This window comes from Callospermophilus lateralis, chromosome 9, assembly GCF_048772815.1.
Source record: "Callospermophilus lateralis isolate mCalLat2 chromosome 9, mCalLat2.hap1, whole genome shotgun sequence".
Taxonomy (NCBI): domain Eukaryota; kingdom Metazoa; phylum Chordata; class Mammalia; order Rodentia; family Sciuridae; genus Callospermophilus; species Callospermophilus lateralis.
The window spans coordinates 70,912,611-70,938,404 of NC_135313.1; the positions used below are offsets into that span (position 1 = coordinate 70,912,611).

General features: G+C 34.3%; 1 protein-coding gene across 8 annotated transcripts in view; it reads right to left on the bottom strand.

Moving 5' to 3' along the window:
* Pkp4 (plakophilin 4) overlaps positions 1-25,794 on the bottom strand; it is a 243,578-nt gene that overhangs the window by 136,399 nt on the left and 81,385 nt on the right. For 7 of the 8 annotated variants that reach the window (XM_076865747.2, XM_076865751.2, XM_076865744.2 and 4 more), the window contains exon 2: positions 23,662-23,798. In XM_076865747.2, coding sequence (XP_076721862.1) covers positions 23,662-23,793 — 132 coding nt within the window. In that variant the 5' untranslated portion in view covers positions 23,794-23,798. Of the gene's footprint in view, positions 1-23,448; positions 23,518-23,661; positions 23,799-25,794 lie in introns of those variants that run through there. The other variant, XM_076865749.2, reaches the window with a different exon arrangement.

Below are 25,794 nucleotides of genomic sequence, written 5' to 3' on the forward strand. Positions count from 1 at the left end.
ATTTGTCAAATGTAATTTGAAGTGTAATTTTGTCAAATTAATTTCTCATGTCCTCCTCTTTCCCGTTCCTCCCTCTTGAACTCTTTCTTCTATTCTACTGATCGGCCCTATATATTTGATAAACAAGCCCCTTCCCTTATTTTGCTCTAGCTTCCTCATATGATCGAAAACATTCTACCCTTCATTTTCCAAGCCTGGCTTATTTTTACTCAGCATGGAGTTCTTCAGTTCTATCCATTTACCAGCAAATTTCATTGTTCTTTATGGATGAGTAAAATTCCATTGTGTATATATGTCACATTTTCTTAATCCATTAATCCACTAATGGGCATCTGGGCTGGTTTAATAACTTGGCTATTGTGAATTGTGTTGCTATAAACATTGATGAAAATGTATCACCATAGTATGCTGATTTCGGTTCTTTTGGAATAATATCGAGTGGGATTCTGGGTCATTTGATGGTTTCAGTCAGAATTTTTTGAGGAATTGCCATACTGCTTTACAGAGTGCTTGTACTAATTTGCAGTCCCATTCCCATCAACCTTTTGCCCCACATCCTACAGTTGTTTATTATTATTTGTACTCTTAAGAATTGCCATTCTGACTGGAGTGAGATGACAGTTTAGTTTTGATTTGAATTTCCTCAATTGCTAGAAATGCTGAAAATGTTTTTCATGGGGTTTTTTTTTTTTTTTTTGGCCATTTGTGTTTCTTCTTTTGAGAAACTAAAGTTCTTTTGCCCATTTACTGACTGTCTAACCCTTAATTTTAATGCAGAACATTATGTAATAATACTCCCCAAATAGAAATAACTTCATTCTCATTCTTCTGATTGTAACATCATAGCAATTATTTATATAATAATAATTTTACCAATTTATTTCTGGGTTTCTAATTACTCTTATTCTCACAAGTCACACAATGCCTTTACACAGTCAATAGTCAACTAGTCACTTATTCTCACTACCCAACAGACAGACAGAGGCTTGGAAGCTCTACAGGGCTGCCCTAGAGTCACACAGCTAGGAAGTGGTTTTGCATATGAGTTCTGTGACTAGCAGTGACTTGGGGAGTAGTGCGTGGGGGGGTACGCTAGGAGGAGGGGAGAATTCCTTCTAATTGCTTATGAATTATGAGACCAATAACAGCTATTTAACCCATTTATACCTCAGTTCCTCATATTTAAAATGGGATAATCCTCAAAATTCCTAAAGTGCAAGGTGATGAGAAATTACATGAGGTATGCGTGTTATCACCAGCAGAGTGAAGCTCAAAGCAACTGCTCAGTAAACAGCATTTATTCTTTTTTTTTAAATTTAATTTTATTTTTTATATTTATGACAGTAGAGTGTATTTTGGCATATTATACATACATGGGTATAACCTGTTCTAATTAGGATCCCATTCTTGTGGTTATACATGATGTGGGGTTTCACTGGGGGGGTATATTCATATATGAACATAGGAAAGTTATGTCAGATTCATTCTACCGTCTTTCCTATTCCCATTCCTCCTTCCTTCCCTTCATTCCCTTTTGTCTAATCCACTGAATTTCTATTCTTCCTTTATTATAACACAAAATTATTTATTCTAATGACAAAATCCTATCTTGCCTCTCTGATTGTTTAACCCTTAATTTTAATTCAGAATGTTATGTAATAATACATAGGATAGATGGGTGGGACTAATCTGGTCATTTAGTGCTATTCCCTCAAACCTGTTATGACCTTTTGATGAATTACTTTTTAAAAAACTGCTTACTTGATACTTTTTGCTATTTAATAATTTTTCATTTCTCTATCATTTTCTAATAAAAGCTGTTCAATATGATTAAAATTTCCAAATATCCAAAACTTATTCTTCAAATGCCAATTTATTTTCTAATTTCAAATACTACCTAACTATGCTTTTTTCTAATTAAATAGAATATATGGAATGCATAGATACTTCTTGACTGACACTACCACCATGAACATTCATAAGAATATGGAGAAACTATCAGTCCATAGGTCCATGTTTCAATTGTTCTGACTCATCCCAGACACACAATCATCAGCTGGTACTATTGCTGTTCCTCTTCTTTTTTCTTTCTTTCCTGACCTTTGTTTCCTCTTCTCACCCACCCTGCTTAACCAAATGTACACATCTAAAATACGTTTCAAAATACACAGAAACTACTAAATTATATATTTCATAATAGAGTAAATAAGATTGAGGGGTTAGGAAGTAAAAGGTAAAATATAGGATTGTTGTAGTTTTTCAGAGCCATTTCAGTGTAGCTTTGGTGTGTGTTTCAAAGACCTGACTTGTACATAGATACTCACCTGTTTGTGTGTTTACATGTACATGGGTGTACTTAATTTTATGTTTATGGCTGATGAATTGAGTATCTGAGAGATACTGACTATAGTCACAATCTCTTAAGTACTTGAAAATGTTTTAGATTTAAAAAATTAAATAATTTAGTCAACATATACTTGATTACTATCCTGCTCACATACTAAGTACTCTACTAGGTACTGAGAATAAAACATTTAACATGACAGATAACTTTCCTACTCTATGGATCAAAATGTTTGATATTAGAAAACTTTTTCTGTCTTCCTAAAAAAATAAAAAAACGAATGCTTTAATTGAGAGTATACTTTGAAATTTGCTCATTTTCAATTATAAAATGAAACAGAAAAATTTTTCAGCAACTGGGAAAAATGTGTTTGACGTGCTTACATAATTTGAGATTCTTAGTACTCTGGAGAGAAACCTAATAATCTTTGAAAATAAATTTAAATTTTAAAATTTTGGAGTAGTATAATAAATATTCCAAATGCAGAAACTAAGAAGAAATAAAAACAAGACATTCAGGATCTCATAACAACATGAATTACTCATGCTACAAATACTTAGTAACTTCCACTATTATTTTAAAAGGTAACAATAAAATGAAAAGTTCATTACAAAGATTTTTCGTATATTAATATTTATAACACCCTAAAAATTAGTATCTTAAGACCTAGAGATAAAAATAAACCTGAAAAGAAATGCTTTAAAATAAAAACTTACTGAGAACACATGGAAATAAAATTTTATTCTATCCTCCACAGCACCTCTTTATTATACACATTAAACAAAATCATGTTCTAAGAAATGTAAGAATCTGAATAATGATTCTGATCTGTTCCTTTATGGGACATTACAGAGCATTCAGAACAGCCCAGCACAGCCTAAAACTAATTGAAAGGACACAGGAAGCAGATAGAAAAGCATAGGAGAGCACCAAGGCTCAAGTGCTGCTTAAGCAAGCTGCAATTCTCAGCTTCTGGGGCAGCCTGTTGTGGCCACAGGGCCAAGTTCCCTGCATGTGAGAAACAAGTCCCTCTACCTATACTCTCCCAAAGGAATGTGGATGTTCACATGGTTCTTCCCCCCTCCCCCCCACTCACCTGCAGTTGGGACCTAATGAGAATTGGGATCTATGTCTGCTCAAAGAGGGTAACCACACAGCAAAGCCACCCTGGCTAGCTCTGGACTGCTGCTCTCTGAACTGTTTTATGATAGAGAGAAATATATTTCCATCTTGTTTAAGCCGTGGTATTTGGATTTGACACTATTAACAGATGCAAAACCTGAAGCCTAATTAACGCACAGATTTAAGACAGAGCTGTTTTAGTGCCTTGGCTGCTTCATCACTTATTCTAAACTCTGAAGCAGCTGCTCAGTGATGCTCTTCTAAACAAAATATATTCTGAACACCTTTATCAGGTTGTAAGGATCTTCACTGGCTTATTCATTTGGAGGGCTTAGTTACCATTTCCTCTATATCCTTTTATTTTTCTAAAACTGTCTAATACAGGTGTGAGGAGGGAGGAGAGGGAGCAGGAAAATGAAATGAATTTAATCTGAAGGCTTTAGGGTCATCCAACCTCCTGGAATTGAAGCCCTTGGTAATCCTCAGAGTCTAACCAGATGTTCAGGTTCAGTCATCCAACAAATTTCAACTAAATATCTATTATGCAGCAGACCCCATTTTAGAAACAAATATACATGTTGTTTGATGTTATTTGCATTCTTGTAGACTTAAGTTTCATAGACTCTCTGACCCTCAGCTTCTTCATGTGTAAAATGGGTAAAATATCCACAAATTTATAGGACTGTTGGGAGGACTAAATTAAGTGATGCATACACATAGTAAGATGTGTACTTGATGCTACACATAGCAGTATTCAATTAATATTAGCAATAATTAATAACTATCAATTAATTTGTGCTTGGTATATGAACTCATGGCATATAAGTACTCACTAAAGAGGTACGACAGAACCAGGCACAGCGGTGTATGCCTGAAATGACAGCTATAGGGGAGGCTGAGCTGGGAGGATTGTGAGTTTGAGGTCATCCTGGGCAACTTAGTGAGACCCCATCTCAAAACAATTCAATTTAATTAAAGAAAATTAAAAACCACAATGTCAGTACCATTAAGAACAAATAAGCCAGGAATGCTAAGTGCAATCAGAGTTTGGTATTCATTTTATTTATAGTGTCTTCTTATTTCTACCATCTATGCATTCTCGACATACAGATGAGTAAGGCTTACTGAACACCACATGTTATGGAGCATTTGGGGGATAATATTAAAACTAAAAATATTAAAAACTCACAAGAAATCATTCCTCTTGCCAAGCTTATGTAAGTAAGAGAATAGACTTTTCAATAAAATGAACTGGGAACATTATTTGTAGAGTTCCAAATAGAACATCACCATCGAATGAGGATTTCAGTACCTAGAGCATAAGGAATTGTTTCAGCGTACCACCCTGCACTGTGATCCAAACCTAACCCTGTACTCAGCCACTATTCATAGTAGCAAACAATTCATGGTTTCTCAGAACCAGCAGACTGCTCCTTCAGAATGATCACACTGGATTATCTTTGACTGCAGAATGTTCAATGCATTTCAGGTAAGAAGAAACCCTAAGGCAGGTTATAACAAGAAAAAAGGGGGTCATCTTAACTCACAAAACAAAATTGGAAGATTGGGAATTGAAGATCTCTGGCAGATGAAGATGAAAATAAACTTAATGCTCGGCAGGAAATAAAGAGCAACAGAGTAAATAATACTACACGCAGGGCTTGTGGCTTCCTTTTGCTATAGTAATTTCAGGGGCAATTAGATTTGAATGCCAGTTTTATCACTAAAATCCCCAAAGAATGATAAAACTTCAATATTCATGAAACCCCAATAAATGACAGCTATGCTCCTGAAAAAGGACTCAACTACCTATTAAGTATCAAACACTTTATTAGCATTTTTAAACAGATGATATAACTCTATCTTCATCACAATCTTTGAACTAGGCATTATTAAGTTAATTTTACAGAGTTGGAAATAGAACTATAAGAGATTAAGGACTGTATTGAAAATCCTAAAGTTATTTGTAGGAGTCTGCACTTGATTCCATAGCAGTTTGAAATTAATGCCTGCATTCTTCCTACCATATGAACATGCATTTAGAAATTTTACATAATTTTTAGAAAAGTAGAATAAGCAATGTAAGGATCACTGATGGGTCAGGTCTATCAGATTATCACTATAAATATTAACAAAAGTAACAGAAATATCTACTATGGTACATTGATGTTCCAGGACACACTAAAGATCCCAGGGATCTGTGTGCCCTTTTTATAGGGTCTTGAGGGTTGGATGGCTGTAAGGCATCATTAGGTTGATAAAGTGATCTACCCAGTACCACTTTCGAGGATGTCCGGCTGAAGGGACTGAGAAGGAGCTGTTTTCTTGGCTCAGTCTCCTCAGTCAATCATTTGGTTGGCTTTCAGTTTTAACATTTGTTGGGTTTGGTGGAAGGAATGCAAACCCTTCCAACTTGCCAATACTAATCTGGTAAAGTAATAAAAAGTTACTGTGCTAATTGACAGTTTTCTCAAGATGTTTTAAAGCAAATTTAGGACAGTCAAACAGCTCATTAAAATAGCCACAAAATAGTAAACTAGATCTTGCATCGTGTGACCAATCTATTCTATTTTATCAACATTTCTAGTCTGCTTGGATTAAAAGCTTTGAAGCTGGACTCTTTCTTAAATACAACTGTCCTGGAAATGGCTTCACATTCTTTTTTTTTTTGCATAGTGCTAGTCCTAAAATAATAGAGTCCTAATTGCCACATTTACCTTATTTTACATAGGAATATATCATAAGAAAACACTTAGAGTATACCAATGTGAGCTCTGCCAGTTCTAATAAATGAGTCCAAGTGATTATAGTTTGCTTTAGATTGCATCCAGGTTACAGAAGGCAAGAATAGATTGGTGGTGGTGGTGGTGTGTGTGTGTGTGGGGTGGGGGGGTTATGTGCCATCATAGCAGTGACAAACTCTTGCCTTCTTTGTAAAACATCAGTATTTCTTCAGGCTTCAACATGTCTCATTAAGGCTACATTTTCAATGAAAGATTGCTGGAAGCATTAAAAACTGGAAAATATAATCCTGTCAGTACAGATGCCTCTACCACCTCAAAAAAAGAGGTGACATCATTTCAAAATCCAGCTAATCTGCTGTTAGCAAGCTGTTGGATTGATGTCTACAGAAGAAGCCCAAGAATGGTGGGATCTGTTCAAGTTATAAAGACCATTATAAAAAAGATCCATGTTTGAACAAATTGCTTTTGGGTACTAATTTTATGCAAATTAATCTAATAGCAAAGGAAAAAGTATCAGGTATAAGCTATCAAATACATGGCTTAGAGTAACTTTTATTTTTTAATTTTAATTTGTTATAATGACAAAAGAATGCATTACAATTCATATTACACAAATAGAACACAATTTTTCACATCTCTGGTTGTACACAAAGTAGAGTCACATCCTTCATGTCTTCATATAGACAATGGTGACCATCACATTCCACTGTCTTTCCTACCTTTTCCCCTTTGCCCTATCTATAGTTCATTTAATCCTCCCCCACCCAACATATTATGGATCAGCATCCTTAAATCAGAGAAATCATTTGGCATTTGGTTTTTTTGGGATTAGCTTAGCATTATATTATCCAGCTCCATCCATTTACCTACAAATGCTATGATTTTATTCTCTTTTAATGCTGAATAATATTCCATTGTGTATATATACCACATTTTCTTTATCCACTCATCTACTGAAGGGCATAAAAACACTCATCTAAGTGTTTTCTTATGATATATTCCTATGTAAAATCTTCTTGCATATTCAACCTCACTATTTTGGGGAGATGAGGTTTGTTAATCCCTCATCATTCTTAGGGTACTTAATGTCAGTTTACTGTGAGAATACTTGGCTTTTGATCCCTACCTCCTCTCCATAACACTCAACATTTCAAATATTTTCAACAAATACACATTTAACAAGTATGGAAAGCTAACTAGTACCAAACATCATTCTAATCTCTGGATTATGATGGAAAACACCCTTGAAGTATATATCCTGAAGTATGGCAGTCCAAAATATGTGGTATTTTTTAAAAAATATTTTTTAGCTGTAGACAGACACAATACCCTTATTTTATGTATTTTTATGTGGTGCTGAGGATTGAACCCAGTGGTAGAACCAGCAAGTGCTCTACCACTGAGCCACAACCCCAGCCCCCCAAATATGTATTATTTTATATACTTCTCTGCATCTTCTTTAATATTTATTTTTTAGTTGTAGGTGGACACAATATCTTTATTTCCTTTTTATGTAGTGCTGAGGATCAAACCCAGTGGCTCACACATGCTAGGTGAGCACTCTACCACTGAGCCAAGATGCACGGGCCACAACCCCAACCCATGCATCTTCCTTCTCTTAATGACATTTTGTGTAATTCCCTTCAAGGTAATTGATAATGATAAATCTGAGGAAGTTCTTAATGGAATTTATGAATATATATTCTGTAAAGATATATGAAAACAATTGTATTTGTAGAATTATTTTAAGATGATACAATCCATATGCCATAGGTTCAGATAAACATTGATCTTTCCAATCAGTTTATGAGACACCTTGATGGCATAAAGGCCATTCTTCATGTGATAGAATCTCTTATCTCCCTCTAAACCTTCCATGGGCCAAGTCATCCTGAGCCCTCTGCCTCTGACTACTCCTCAGTCTGGATCCAGGTCCCTCCCAAGTTGCTCTGGGCTGGAACATGCTATTTTCACTACCTTTCTACATCCCTGTATTCATAGGGATAACAACAAGTGATTGTTGAACACTTACTATTTAGTGGGATTGGAATCCTTATCTTTATTTTACAAATGAGGAAACTCAAGTAACTTCTTAAGGTCACACACCTCAGCAGGGGTGGAGGTGGAAGCTTCTGTCTTTACCACTATGCTATGTTTTCTTCCAGATATGAAAACTACTATCACAGTTGTAATAAATTTTCAATATTTCTAAGTAAGACAATCAAGTTTCTCAATTACAATTCATCTAACAAGTTTTCTACCATATACACTTATTTCTTTCCTTTCCTGGCAATCTTAGCTCATAATAGCTCTAAATTATTATTTTAATGAAGACTTTTCCCCCACTAGTGATTTTGACTTATGGATTTAATTCTTGTTAAACATAGAATGTTTTTACATGAAAACTGGAAAATACAGGGGGAAGCATCTGATGATATTATGTTATAGGTATGCCTTCTTCTGTTTTATTATTGTATGCCTGTGTTTGTGGCATATATACATGAATATTCATTTCTATAGCAAAATTTTGAACATTCCATACTTATAGTTACATGCTTCATTTTTCATCTGTATTTGTATTCGCCTATTATTAAAAACTCTTTAAGAAATATGATTTTAACTGGTGGTACCTGCCTATAGATCCAGTGACTTGAGAGGATGAGGCAGGATGATAGCATGTTCGAGGCCAGCATCAGCAACTTACAAAGCCCCAAGCAACTTAACAAGACCATCTCAAAGTGAAAAATAAAACCACTGGGAAAGCATCCGTGGGTTCAATGGGAGGGAGGGAGGGAGGGAAGGAGGGAAGGAAGGAAGGAAGGAAGGAAGGAAGGAAGGAAGGAAGGAAGGAAGGAAGGAAGGAAGGAAGGAAGGATTGATTTTCCTTCCTTTCTTTCTTCCTTTAAAATTAAAATACAATGTTTTCTTAGACTGGACTCCTAGAACACTAGATTATACACAACAATATTTTAAAGCGTTCACTACATGTACATCATTAAAGCGCCTTCTAAAATAGTTGGGCCAGTTCACTTTCACCAATACTGCGTAAAACTGGCAATATCATCATATTCACTCTTTGTATTTGATTTCATAGTTGCCAATATGATAGGCAAATGCATTCTCAATATTTCAGCTTTTATTCCTGAGATTACTAGGGAAGTAGAATATTATTTCATATGCATATGTTACTTACATTTTTTTCTTTTCTCAATTGTCAGTTGATGTCAAACAACTCCCTTTTAGTTACTGTTTTCTCCCTCCTGATTTGCAATCATCTACATAGATCACATTCATCTATTCATTCACAGGAACCTACCACATTCGTGTTGCTTACTTTTCCCTTGGTTGGGACAAAATTCTTAACCTTTGTAGTTAGAAACATCACTGGGAATTTCCTCCCAAGACTTTTTCTCAGTACATACTTTAACAGAAATAATATCATATTACTAATATTGATATTTTAGGCACAATTAAAACAATATTCACAGGTTCAAGAATGATAACAACATGTGAATGAATATAGTCCTAGCTTAAAGTGCACATTTCTTTGTTTCTTTTTCTGTCTTTGCAAATTCAGTAAGCTAATAAACCATGACACAAGAAATTAAATAATCTTAAGTGATAAATAATGAAAAATGCCATTTAATTCTCAAGGGAAACAGTGCACTGACTGGGAATTTGCCATGTTACAGAGTCCAAAATGTGTAAGGAGATTAGATACTACTATGAAGAGCAATACTAATCAGAACAATACTAATGGCCAATAGCAACAATCACTAAACAGTAATTATCAATTTGAACTACATGAAGGAGTATATAGATTGAAGACCATGAGAAGTAGGGGAAAATTGTAAAATATAACACCCAATAACCCTTGATTTGTGGTTTGGAATTATTATTATATATGACTATATATGAGGAATTTTTCATTCCTAAGTCTTAACTTTAAACTCTGAAGGGAACAAATCTTTAAATACCATAAAGGTACCAGGGCACAAGGATGAATACATGTCTTAGGCCCTTGAACATCTGAGAATATCTTTTTTTTTTTTTTTTTTTTTTTAAAGAGAAAGCGAGAGAGAGAGAGAGAGAGAGAGAGAGAGAGAGAGAGAGAGAGAGAGAGGGAATTTTTAATATTTATTTTTCAGTTTTCGGTGGACACAACATCTTTATTTTTTTAATGTGGTGCTGAGGATCAAACCCAGCGCCAGGACATGCCAGGCGAGAGCGTTACTACTTGGGCCATATCCCCAGCCCCTGAGAATATCTTTTTAATCTTTTACACATTAAAGACAATTTTGCTGGATATAAATTCTTAGATAAGAAGCATTTTTTTTCCTTTAAAACTTTAAATCTAAAGTTTTAATCTAATCTCTTCTGGAATTTGCTGTTTCACCAAAGCTAGACTTGATCTTCTGATTTCTTTTATGGGGATTCTTGTAGAGTTTATCTGCCATTATCTTTCTAAAGAGAAATTTATCAAGTTAATTCCTAGACAGTTCTCTTTTTCAGAGGTGATGCCTACAATGGGATGATCTCTTTAAATCTGTTTACTTGAGGTTTTATTTTCTGCTCAGAAAATTCTGTTTTAAAATTATATTTAAATATTGCTTTTGTTCTAATTATCTTAAAATCCTTCTCAAAAAGATTCACAATGGGGCTGAGGATGTGGCTCAAGCGGTAGCGCGCTCGCCTGGCATGCGTGCGGCCCAGGTTTGATCCTCAACACCACATACAAACAAAAATGTTGTGTCCGCCGAAAACTAAAAAATAAATATTAAAAATTCTCTCTCTCTCACTCTCTCTTTAAAAAAAAAAAAAAGATTCACAATGTTTCCATTAAACCTACTTTCTATGGTCTGATCCATGTCTAGTAGCATTTATCATGATTTCTATTCTATCCCCCATTTTGCAGAACTATTCAAATATGCTTGTCACCACCAATGATCCAGTTTTTCTCTATATCCATTCTTTCTCTTTATTGACTCTAGTGCAGAATTTGTTTCATATGCAACTTTCGAGTATGACCATTTGAATATGAATCCCAGATACCCTATTTATGAACTATATAGTTTGGGTAATTTACTTTTCTGAGCTTCAGTTTCCCCATGTGTAAATAGTGATTATAATAATGCCTATATGTGTAATGCAGAGTTTTTAATTATAAGCAACTAAAAACATCAGGGATAATTTAAGGATAAATATAACTTACTGAAAGGGATACTGTATAGCTCAGGACTATATATTTTCTCATAAAGTCTAATAAGTTGGGAAAATGCACAGATCAAGAAAACAAAAAAATGGGGGCTAGATGTTAAGTGGCACATAAAACCAATTTTTCACTATGTTAACACAAAAAGCTGTGATAAGAAATATAGAAAATCTTCCATCTAAAGTATGAAGAACAATGTTTGGCACACAATAAGTACTAAATAAATGTTAGCTATTAGTTTCCTACTGACTTTCTATTCACTGATCTTATATATTGTTGACATTTCCAAAGATTTTCTAAACATGTCATTTGTTTCTTATAGAAACAGTAGAAGACACAAATCAAATATTTAGAAAATAGCAGTGATGTGTAGAGAAAAAAAACAACACAACAAACTAATTACATTTCAAACAATGCAGGTTCTGAGTTCTCACAACAGCAAACCTGACACAGATATCCCACTGAATATTTTAAATTCTTTTCTAGTAATCTTACAGTGAAAGGAACAGTCTTCAACTCTGATATTAGGGTGAAATTCTATAGGTTTTTTCTTTTCTTTTTTTCCCCTCCCAATAAATCTTCACAGATTTTTAAGGGGAAGTAAATAAATTATTTTATATAATTAGAAATACACAATAATTATACAAATTGAATGGGTTTCACTGTGGCATTTCCACACATGCATATATCATGCTTTGATAATATCAATTGTCCTTTTCTATCCCCCACTCCAGCTCCCCTTTTCCTACCCTAATAATCCCTCATCTACTTTCAGGTCATTTTTGTTTTTAATTCATTTCCACATATAACCAAAAATATGCCATACTTGTTTTTCTGAGTCTTGCTTATTTTGTTAGCATCCATTTGCTTGAAAATGACAAGATTTTACCCTTCTTTATCCATTACACATATTATGCATACATAGTTGACAGGTACTTTGGTTGATTCCATAACTTGGTAATGATGAATAATGCCAAAAAATATATACAGGTATCTCTTTTGTATGCTTTCTTCCTTTCCTTTGGGTATATACCCAGGAGATAGAAGAATTGGACCATATGGTAGATCTGGTTTTTGTTTCTTGAGGAAATTGTATTCTGTCTTCCATAGTTGTTATGTTACTTTACATTCCTAACAGTGATTAAGCATTCCTTTTCTCCATATCCTTGCCAGCAATTTGTTTTCCCCCCCCTGTAACTGCTATACTGATTGGGGTGAAATTGAATTTTAGTGCAATCCTGATTTGCATTTCAGTAATAGGTAAAGATGGTGAGCATTTTTTTCATACATTTTTTGGCCATTTATACTTTTTTTGAAAGTGTGAGGTCAGATAATCCACCCATTTTTTAAAAAAAAAAAATTGATTAGTTTTTTGTTTTGAGTTCTTAATGTATTCTAGATATAAATCCTCTATCAGTAATATTCCATTATGTATATATGCCACATTTTTTAATCCATTCATCTACTGAAGGGTATCTAGGTTGGTTCCACAGTTTAGCTATTGTGAATTGTGCTGCTATAAATATGGATGTGTGTCCCTGTAGTATGCTGTTTTTAAGTCCTCTGGGTATAGACCAAGGAGAGGGATAGCTGAGTCAAATGGTGGTTTCATTCCCAGTTTTTCAAAGAATCTCCATACTGCTTTCCATATTGGCTGCACCAATTTGCAGTCCCATCAGCAATATATGAGTGTACCTTTTTCCCCACATCCTCTCCAACACTTATTGTTGTTTGTATTCATAATTGCTGCCATTCTGACTGAAGTAAGATGATTATCTTAATTTTGATTTGCATTTCTCTAATTGCTAGAGATGATGAACATTTTTTTTCATATATTTGTTGATTGATTGTATGTCCTCTTCTGAGAAGTGTTTGTGCAGGTCCTTGGCCCATTTATTGATTGGGTTATTTGTTATTGGTGCTTAGATTTTTGAGTTCTTTATATACCCTAGATATTAGTGCTCTATCTGATGTGTGAGGGGTAAAAAATTTGCTCCCAAGATGTAGGCTTTCTATTCACCTCACAGATTGTTTCTTTTGCTGAGAAGAAACTTTTTAGTTTGAGTCCATCCCATTTATTGATTCTTGATTTTAATTCTTGCGCCACAGGAGTCTTATTAAGGAAGTTGGGGCCTAATCCCACATGAAAGAGATAAGGGCCTACTTTTTCTTCTACTAGACACAGGGTCTCTGGTTTTATTCCTAGATCCTTGATTCATTTTGAGTTGAGTTTTGTGCATGGTGAGAGATAGGGGTTTAATTTCATTTTGTTGCATATGGATTTCCAGTTTTCCCAGCACCATTTGTTGAAGAGGCTATCTTTTCTCCAAAGCATGTTTTTGGCACCTTTGTTTAAATAAGATATGTGGGTTAGTCTCTGTGTCCTGTATTCTGCACCATTGGTCTATCAGTCTGTTTTGGTGTCAATACCATACTGTTTTTGTTACTATTGCTCTGTAGTATAGCTTAAGGTCTGGTATAGTGAGGCTACCTGCTTCACTCTTCCTGCTAAGGAGTGCTTTAGCTATTGTGGGTCTACTATTTTTCCAGATGAATTCCATGATTGCTTTTTCTATTTCTATGAGGAATGTCACAATGGAATATTACTCACCAATAAAAGAGAATAAAATCATGGAATTTGAAAGTAAGTGGATGGAGTTAGAGAAGATAATGTTAAGTGAAGTTCGCCAACCCCCCCCAACCAAATGTCAAATGTTTTCTTTGATATAAGGAGGCTAATTCATAGGGGGATAGGGAGAGGGAGCATAGGAGGAATAGACATACTCTAGATAGGGCTGAGGTGTTGGAGGGGAAGGGAGGGGACATGGGGTTATTAATGATGGTAGATGTGAGGATCACTATTATCCAAAGTACATGTATGAAGACACTAGTTGGTGTGAATATACTTTGTATACAACAAGAGATATGAAAAATTGTGCTCCATATGTGTAATAAGAATTGTAATGCATTCCACTGCCTTATATAAATAAAAAAATAAAAACAGATTTCAGGGCAAAATGTTACAAATGTACAGTACTGAATAAATTGCCTTTATTAAATAAAAAAAAAATCCTCTATCAGATGCATAGCTGGCAAAGACGTTCTTCCATTCTGTAAGATGTCACTTCACTCACTCACTTCCCTGTGCAGAAGCTTTTTAATTCGATGTGATCTCTTTTGTCAATTCTTCTTGAGTTACTGGAGTCCTATTCAGGAAGGAGTGTTGACTGTGCCAGTATTATCTTGCAGTGTTTCCCTATGTTATCCTTCAGTAGTTCTCACAGTAAGGTGTTTAATCCATTTTTAGTTGATTCTTCTACACAGTGAGAGAGATGGATATAGTGTCAATTTTGTAGACATGAATCTCCAGTTTTTCTAGCAACATTTGTTGAAGAGGTTCTCTTTTCTCCAAAATGTTTTTTTGTGCCTTTGTGACAAATCAGATGAATGTAGATGCATCAGTTTATTTCTGATTTCTGAATTCCACTGCTCTGTTTCTGTCTTTTTGCCAATATTATGCTCCATGTTTGTAGTATATTTTGAAATCAGTTATTGTGATGTCTCCAGCATTGTTTTTGTTTATTTGTTTGTTTTTTTGGTTTTATAGTTCAATACTGCTTTGGCTATTCTGGATCTTTAAAAGATTATGGGTTGAACAGTTATTTTTTACTTAAAAAAAGATGAAAAATTATCCAACCAGATAAAATAAGTTTCACATCAATAAAATGTTTGCCCAATTCTGGAATGCAAATGAAATAAACAGCATTCTATTCATTACCCACAGTACAAACAAAAGTTTTATATTCTTACCTATAAACCTTCCAATCTTCTAGGAGATCAGCTTAGAAGGATGCCAACAGAAGAAATCAATAAGATATTTTTTAAAAAATAATATAATGAGAATTCACTTTTTCATTACTTTTTGCTAACTGAAATAAACAGAAAATCAAGATCCTGCTGTTAAGAACTTACACTATATATACATTTTTAAATACATTATTCTCCTTACTAAGAAATATATAAGAGAATAACAGTACAATGGGAAAACTCAAGTATGTTTCTCCTACTTCCTGCATCTTTGAAGCAGGTGACATATGAGGTAGTTAAGTCCAGAATGAAAACTAGGAGACATTAATTTAGTCCATATTTGAGCAAAAAGGGCTTAATTTTTTTAAAAAGGCAATTTATGTATATATTTTGAAAAGGGAAGAAATCATACTTATGTCAACTCTGTGATGAAAAGTTATTTCTAAATCAATAATAGAAGGCAGTGATGCTAAACATGGACAAAATACTAAGAGTTACTTCCTTTAGAATAGCTTACTGGAAGGCCATCGTGGGTGGGCAAGAAACCTGTTGTTGACTAAGGCTTTAACTAAAATCATGCTGCACTGTGGGAATTTTTATATATAAATATCTACAAATGAAAATACTAGTTTAATAGTCTACATATTTAAACAATAAACGCCAATTATTAGAGGAAAATTAAATTTTCTTTTAAGAGACAAAGATATTTCAATTTTAAGAATACTGTCTTCAAATTTATGATAGCTATTTTCATATTTGAAATATGATTACACACATATCATTGTATAATAAGTATTTGCCTTTGAATATCAAAGATATTTATTTTTGATAGTCATTTCCATCTGAAATATGATTATATAGAATGTAATTACATAATTACTTATGATTATATATAACATACATAGCATTGACTTCAAATTTCAATGTATTTTTTCAATTTGCTTGTTGACCACTTATAAATGTGTAATGGCTATATTATAAAGATTTACATGTACAAAAACTCTTAAAATTCTGTAAATTAAGACATAGATTTGTCTTTGAACTACCTAAAAAAACCTTAACATTTTAAATGATTTTTCTTAGGAATGCTTGAAATGAAATAATCATAACCTAAACTATTCTGCTGAAGTACAAGCAGAACTGATTGCTTTGGAAACAATATGTTGATAAAATAAGATCACATGGATCTGTTTCTGCAAAGTGACAAAAATGACAATTTAGAAACTGAAACATGAAGACAGGCACCAGAAAATCTGTTTTTGTGATAGCTGTGGAATAACTTTAGGGATACACCTGAAGGGAAAAGTATGTTTCTAAATATTTCTCTCCAGAAGTGATTCTAAAAAGAACGATCATGCAGAGCAGAGAATTTTATGCTGAACGATCCTGTCATATATTTAATCTCACCAACTCAGCAGTCAGTCATTTCAAATTTAATAGCAGAAAGTGTGCACGTACAGGGAAAAAATTATTCCATATATTAATAATTTAATTCTGAAAAAAAATTGTGAAGTGGGTTATTCAACAGAAAATTATAATTTTAAACATGCAAAGTCAGAGTTGGCTTTAAATATTAACAAAGGAAAAATATTCTATTACTTTCAAATGTAAATGAAAGGTAATACTAAGTCAATGGTAAAATTAAAGTTAAAAATGCCTAAGTTAACAAATTTACATAATGCATATATGTAGCCCACTTAAATATAAAAGGGGCAAAATATTCTTGGATCTTATAGTTCAATTAAGGTATATTGATAATGGGTCAATTACTCTCAAGTGAAATATATAATAAATTTTGTGCCTATGCATTCTTCTGAGGATAGAAACTATATGAAGATGATCATCTTTATATGCCTTCTTACCAGCCCTTCCCCACTCCTTCCTTGATAAAGTGCAAATGCTTTGGTCACAGCAGGCTGTCACTAAATATTTTTTTAAATTAATTAAAAGCAAAGTTAAGCTTCGTATAGAGGGTAGTGAGTATGCTTACGTTTTTATTTTTAGTTCATTTACCAGTAAGTATTATGAGGCATCTCCTATGTACTCCAATTTACATGTATGATCTAGCTATATGTGTACAACCAGGTAGAATCTGTTCAAATCCCTCAAGAGTTCTTTCAAAACAAAAACAAACTAAATCCAAACAACAACCTTACAGTGTCAATACACCTAAAAAGATGTTTACAATGGAATCAACAGAAGAAATGATCAGTTATTCCAAGTCATGTAAGACTAGGGAACTAGACTAGCTGACCGCTCATCAGATCACCAGAAAACGTGTGCCAATGTAAAAATAAACAAGCTTGTTGTTAGCCAGTTTGAAAGATTATTCTTTAAGCCTAGAGATATAGCTGAGGGACAGGATGCCCTGTATCTTTATCACAAAATAAATAAATGTTATATTTCAATCATACATGCAACTTACCAGGACTGATCTCTTCAGAGTCAAGAATGGAAGTTTAGAATTCTTGAATACGAACGAGCTAACTAATATCATAAAATGCTAGAATTTGACCTCATTTTGAACCTCATTTCTCTAATATTAAGGAAATAAAGCTATAAAATGAGATCACCCCACAAAAATCACTAAAAGAAAATCAAATCTTACCTTGTGTTTGATGCTGCAGTGCATGCATGGAAGACTTCACTATAAGTTACACAATAATTACAACTGCCAGGATAATTTAATTACCAATAGAAAACAATAACTAAGTTAATAACAGGAAATGTTAGACATTTTAGGCCTATTCCAGAATGATGCTTTTAATTAAGCCAAAAACTATACTTATTTACAGATGAAGTAAAAATTTGTCTTTTGCATATGATTGGGGTATGCTGAGAGGACTATTTCATTGTAAATAAACTTATGGGTAGAATAAAAGGAAGTTGCAAAGGCAGGTGCCTAACAGTTGAGTTGTTTCAGTTTCAGAGGAATAAAGTAAATAATTATACTGGAATTTGTTCAGTTCTGGGCATTCTGCCATACAGGAAGGGTGTATAATTACTGAAGCTAAGATATCCATGTAAAAATGAAGTAATATCAATAGGACACAGTTGGACTCCAAATTTTCTTTTTTTAATCTTCAAAAATTAAGGATCTCTGGCTCTCATTTCATTCTTTGATATTTAAATATCACTTAAATCAATATGGCAGCAGTGAAGGTAGAATTACAATTTCTACAAAAGCCAGAAAATATTATTTTAAAACATGGTATCCTCTTTGAGATACCCACAAATTAGGAACATACTACACTCATCAAAGACAACAAAAGACACTAACAGAATCAAATGTGGGACCTCAACAGAGTAAGAGAATTACACAAAATTTTAGCATGTTTACCAAATTATATTCTTTGCTTATCATTTCAGGCTATCTGGATGGGCCTCAACCTTAAATATGGATTCCAAGACTCTTAAATCATGAACCAAAAATAAGAGAATATGTTTGTGAGAGAACAATGAAATGGCAGTGCCTGAAGAGTAAGGCCATGTTCAAATAGATCTCAGTCATTCAAGCCACTTTATGACAGAAGATGAAAAAAATCTAATAAATATTACACGTGCCAATTTAGAGAACACAAATCAACCTGCGCCCTATATAGAAATATGAAATATACTTGTTAATCCTATCTGTGACTGGGCATGTGGTCCTCTTTTAAAGATCCTTCTAGAATCAAGAGATCATATACTCTCAGTTATAAAAGTACAATGTACTCTACCCTTTGGCCCAGCCTTGGCCCACCGCTTCCTTGTGCCTGTGAAGTGAGTACTCTGGTGTTTCTGACTCAGCTGCAGGGGGCAGGAGCAAGGCTCTGGATGAGTAGCCAATATTTTGCCAAATTATAATTCCTCCCCAGTCAAAGGCATTGCAAGGATGATTTAATTATTTTAGTCTAACGTTTTCATAGAAGGAGGTGGGGCCCTTTGAGGGTACCAGATTTGGAAATATTTATCTAATTACTACATGTAAGATGTTAAACTAAGCACGAGAGTATCAAGTTTGCTAGATACCTGAAAACTATCAAGAAACAAACATTCCACCTTTCCTATATCTGTAATCATCATGGACTCCTGGATTCTTATTGGGAGTTAAATAACTGCAGAAGCTGCCAAGTGATGATCCTCATTACAGCCAACTGGTGGCTGGAGTTCAATGGACCTTTCCTGTAATTTTAGCCTCAAGACCAAGGATCCCATTACTTTGTTTTTCCGTGGGTGGACATTTTGTTTCTCTTAAAGCATGATCCTTAGCATTTCTTCAGCAGCTACCCATGTCACTCTGTAAACATAACACTGGGGACATCACTAAGATAACTGCCTCCTTTTATTTCCTGTACATAACTCAGCTAATTTGCAGAGATGAGAGATAAGCATTTAACATCTACACCATTATTTGAGCACCAATATGAAATAAATTTTACTTTGCTCTATGTAGAGACTGGATTTAATTTCTGGATTAGTGTGGATATACTAAAGTTTAAATTGTCTTAAAAACAAGAATGTACAGCTGAGTAATGAGTTGTCTAGGTGATGTCTGTGAGACTCTTGTGCTGACAATGTTTCTGTAGTTGTGGCTACAGGTTACAGTATTATTATTTTTATTGAGGTAATTTTTAATAGCTTTATTTTATTCATTTATTTTTTATGTGACGCTAAGAATTGAACCCTCATATGTGCTAGGCAAGCACTTGATCGATCACTGAGCCATAACCCCACCTCTACAGGTTCCATTATTAAAAGGGGGAGGGCAAGAAACTGGAGATAAGGCAATTTGATAGTATTACTCTTCCATTTTCTCCTTGAACAATCATTTATTGCAGGACTAATACATTCAACATGGTAGGAGGGAAGAAACCTGTAAATGAGTATAAAATAATGTAAAACATGGCTCTGCCCTTAGGAAGCCAATTATATGAAGCCAAAGAAGCATACAATTAAAAGTCACAGCAGTGGTATAAAGTGCCACAGAAGATCAGTAGAGATGTGACTACAGGCTAGGGTATATATGGCTTCATTAAAAAAGTATACTTGAACAGAAGTGGGTTATTTCTGTCTGTCAAAGACTAAGGACTCTTTCTGTACCTGCATAGATATGTACCTAAGTGAATGACATCAATGTGAAAGGCTATAACTTCTTAAAAGGAGGAGACTATGAATTTCAACATGATGCTAAGAAGCAGGAACACTTTCTGGCACTGGAGGATCCTAGGTAAAGCTTGGCCAGTGGAGGAAAATATCAATATTTTATGACACCCTAAACCCAATTTCAGATGTTTAACAGACTCCTTATAGAAAGACAGCTACCTGTTGTTTGCCATTTCCTGCCTTATTGCCCTAGGAGTACATGTGAACTATCTTAGTGGCTTGGATGCACTCTGTTTGAAAAAGAACCCAGATGTCCCCTCTTGAAATTCAGATGAGTGTTAAAAGACCTCCCCCCTCCCTTGGTACTGGGGATTAGAAACCCAGGGCCTTGTGCATGCCAGGCAAGCACTCTACCAATTAAGCTATATACCCAGCCAGGTGATAAAAGATCTTATTTTGCAATTCTGTAACCAAGTGCCTTGACTTTAAGTTTGAGGTTGCAATAAATTGGCATATTAAAAAAAATTATTTTCACATTCTCTACTTCTTATAATATATACATAAAACTATTCTAATTAAAAAACTATTCAATTAAAACTATTCTAATTGGTAAGACCAGTATAGTGAATTTTTGAAAGTTTAATGCTGTGTATGAGTAAAATACACAGTACAATCATTGTTCAAAGTTCAGAAAGGTGTTTTTGGTCTTCTGATACAAATATCCCAAAGAAAGCTCACTGAATTCCAGACAGATGTGCCTAAAAGTAGAATAATGAGCTCCACCGAATAAGAACCTTTTCTTCTTATGTAGAGATGATGATGATGATCATAGTAACATTAGGCCTTATTAGATGTTGGTGCTACTATAGACATTTTACATGTTGATTAAATATCCTTTATAACTGCTATTATTCATCCCCATTTTTTTAAAAATACATTCTCATTTTTATAAATGAGGCTACTAAGCACAGAGAAGTGAAGAAATCATCTCAAGATTATAAAGTGAACATAGAATCCAGGATAAAAAACCAGTCCATCTGCCTTGTTGCCCTGAAAGGATCCCTTGTTTCTGTACCCCAGTGAAACAGCCTTCCTGAGACAGTGCTGCTATGAAACCAGGTTTGTCCTTTGAGATCTGCAGAGCTGATACCATCATTCCACAGCTATGAACACGGCACAACAGTAAGGATTTCCAGTAATTATGTACCCCATCTAAGAATATTGCTCTTTTGATACATAACATTATCAATATTAATCATCATAGCTGAGTATAAATTATAGCCTAAGAATGTCACTCTGATGAGTATTTTATAAAATATAGTGTAATTAGCTTCCTTATATATTACTTTTCTGTGTTCTGTCTCATTAAGCAGATGATAGGGAGTGGCATATTTCAGGAAAGTATTAAGAAGTTTTGATCCAACTATATGTTGTTTGATGCCAAAAATATCCGATGAAGCTGAAGTTAGCCCTTTAAAATCAGGAGTGTTTCTCAGAACAAGAGACTGACATGATGTTCTTGGTGGAATGAATGAAATCCTGGGTAATGAGCATTGATAATTTTTAAAAGAAATTAAGTAAGAAAACTGCAAATGCATATTAATGGACTCAAATTCCTCAGGGCAGGAAAAGAAGCAAAGACTAGAGTATATCCTTCCACTAAGTAAATTATCTGAGAAATATATGACAAGTCTTTTAATGAATAACCCAAATACTTGCAATATGTTTTGCTACCTTGAGGAACAGGAATCCTTGCTATCTATCACAAAACATTAATTCAGATACTATTTACTGCTAAAAGATAAAATTTAACAGGAATCCTTGCTATCTATCACAAAACATTAATTCAGATACTATTTACTGCTAAAAGATAAAATTTAAAAGTAATCTGAGACCATCAAGGAATTCTAGTGCCAAAAATCCTAACAGGCTTCCATATTTTCAATTTGCAGGCATCTGGTCTAAGGCACAAATACCAAATTCTCATTGCTATGTTTATTGCACAGTTTCTAGTTTTAAGTCCGTTTGGGCATTTTGATAAATTTATCATCATGTTTCTTCAGAACATATTATATGCTGCACATAAATCAGAACTTTTACGTCTTACAGATCTAGATCCCTACGTCAACCCTTTACAATTATTGAGTACAACCGGAGGAAAGTCCTTTTCTCTCCCCTAATAGTGACAGAAGCTTAGACGTTCCATAGTTTGGTGAAAGTAGAAAACCATACTGACTGTGCTTTTCTTGTGTTTAAATATGGAAGGTTTAAAAACTTTAATTCCAGCAAAAAATAGAAACATTTTCCATTTTCACATTTTACTGTTAGAATAAGTTGTGAAATGATTTTTCTTAAAAACAGTTCTAATGTCAGATGCATGTCATAGGTTTAGAGTAATCTTTTATACCACATTCCTAATTTAAGCCATGGCAAATGGTAAAATAGCAAGGTATTAATTATTTCTTCACTCTTAACCATCACTAGTCATTTGAGCTATGATACTGCTTTAAAAAAAAATTCCAGAAAATACACACCCAGTGATTTAATCATAACATTTTAAAAGAGATTTTAAAAGAGATTAATATTATATTATTTCAGCTAAATAAACTTCATGGGAGGGGGGCATTTAATTTTTTATTGGAGGGAAGGAGCAGAAAAGAAAACTATCCCTAGAACTTTAAATTTACATTTACCTTATAAAGATTTTAAATATTAGGCAATTAAATTCCAGAATTCCAATTTCTCTAAGCACTACAGATAAGACCTAATGTACATGGTTACTTGGGTTTAAAGGATACAGAGAATTAGTTCCTTAAAAAAGAGGACATAAACATAACATTGAAGCAAATTGCCACAGTTTGACAAGTTTTAGAACATTAGCTCACAAAATGAATATACTTGGATTCAGACAAACACACAAATACAGCTTTTATCCAAAAATCACAGAGACAACCCTAATACCTATGTTAAAATGCTCAAAATATCTAAGGATAAGTATGACAGGCCTCAGATTGCCAGAGTCCTGATAGAAAAGTCAGTATTATGAAATATGCTTTACACAATTTTGCGTGCATGCACATATTCTGCAATGTGGGGGAGACAGAGACACCAATCACCATCAATATTGTCCTTACTTGCAGACGCACAAGTATCCTGCATGTTCCGATTCTGACTGGCACCTGGAGCGGCTCTACATGCCAGTCATCCCAATGTACTCAGGGATGTAAACACCTTATAATTAGAAAACGTGAAGGTGTCAAGGTCGTTAGACAAATTTAAAACACATCCAAAGATTAATTTTTAAAGGCACTGAAGAAATAATTGTAACTTTTAATAAAAGCATGTACCTGCTCCTTCACGGAAGCTAGAATAGTGGTGGCTGTGGTCTCGGGTTCCATGCCTGGGCCAGTGGAGGCAGCTTCCTGGTGGGTCTGTGGTTGCCCCTCCTCCACCAATGAGGCCTGCTCAGGAGCTGGCATTCCTCCTGCAACCAAGCAGGTAAAGGGTTAACACTTTCTCCTGGACTCCTGCATGGACTGAGGATTTACAGATAGTTCCTAAGAACAACAGTGGACTTCTACAGCAATGATCACACTTCCTTACAGCATTTGGATTTCTGAAAGGTAACATCCAAAGCCAAAGTATAGCTTAGTGATACAAAAACAAAAAAGAATCAAATAAATAATGACAATAATAAAAAGTATTTAGACAATGTTTAAACAACATTTAGTAGAAAAGGACACAAAAGGGTTGGGGAGGAAGGCTTATTAAAAATATATTACAGATGGTAAAGTTGTCAAAATTTGGTTAAATGTCTTAATTTTTTTAACAGATAATAAATAAATATGAATATCAAGAAACTAAATAACAAGCACTCTAGGTTGCTAGTAGAATCAGTTTTCAAAGAATTAGTAACACAAAGTAAGACATCTACAAACATTAAATGACAGAAGAAAAAAATGCTTTATTAATTACAGAAGAGCCTTATGCCTATGTATGTAGCACAAAAAAGGAATTTAAAATTCAAAGGTTTAAAAATAAATAAATAAAATTATGCAGAATTTAAACAAAATGAAAGACACCTTTGGTGGGATCTTAGAGCTAACTTGGTTTCCTTAGAGGAGTGTGATTATCTAAAGATGACAATGATTAGGGAGATGGTGTTGAAAAGATAACCTGTTTTCCAGGTCCATAACTTGTGACAGAATAGGTTCTTAGTAGGAGATAGAACATCTTTCCTAAGATAGCACTTCACTGAGAGCAGTGTATTTGCAAGGAGACTTAGTGATACCTGATATGGGCATTTTGCAATTTTGAAAAAGAGCAGAAAAATACACCCATATAAAATGCCAAAAATGTTACAATAACTTGTTTACATGTCAGCCTTTACAACTGTCTCCATGAGAGCACAGTCTACATCATACCATGAGATTAGCCTACTGCCTGGCATATGCAATAGATGCTCAATTAATCTTTGCTGAATAAATGAATATATGAATGAAGGATGACACTTTTTCATTCCAGTCATTAGGTAAATACCATCAAGTAGTAGGATGCCCTGAAGACCCTATCTGTTTAGATGTGTTTGTTATACCATATACTGCTAGAGGGACATCTGAGGCCATGAATATTTTTCTCAATTTTCTTCATAGTTCTAAAAATTACTCTACTATTTTAATTTTTTTTTTTAGAGAGAGAGAGAGAGAGAGAGAGGAGAGAGGAGAGAGAGAGAATTTTTTTAATATTTATTTTTTAGTTTTCGGCGGACACAACATCTTTGTTTGTATGTGGTGCTGAGGATCGAACCCGGGCCGCACGCATGCCAGGCGAGCGCGCTACTGCTTGAGCCACATCCCTAGCCCCCTATTTTAATTTTTTATCACTAATTTCCATAGTGTTCAATTCTAGTTTGATCTGGGATTTTTCCCCCCATACTCTCAAATTTCAATATCAGCCTGCTATCCATTTTCAAAGTCATAGCCTATAAGTAAGACAAGATATGCATATCACCAAAGGTCCCTGGCTCCCCAGGTTGGTGGAGAGGATCTTGGTTCTAGGTTCCACGAGTGGTTGTTTTATTCTTGCCATGTTAATAGGTGTAAAAATGGAAAACAGGTCTAATGAGCTTATTTGTTCTTTTGGAGAGTTCTTGTGCCTATTCTATTCAGTGAATTCTCTAACTCCCAGTTTTATGTAATACAAGGCCCAAGTGGACCCCAATCTGCAAGGAGGAGGATTTTCTTATGTAGGAATGGCAGGAAGAGCTTCAGGTTTGAAGTCAGTGGGTCTAGGATCAAAACCTAAGAGCCCTAGAACAAGTTACCACCCCTCTGAACCATACTTTCTTCTCTGATATAAATGGGCTTACAAACTTTTTATGCAACAAAATAGAATAATTATATGTCAGTCTTTAGTTTTTAGTTTATGTGGTATGTTTACTTAAAATAACAACCAAACAAAATTCCCTCCTGTAATTCATC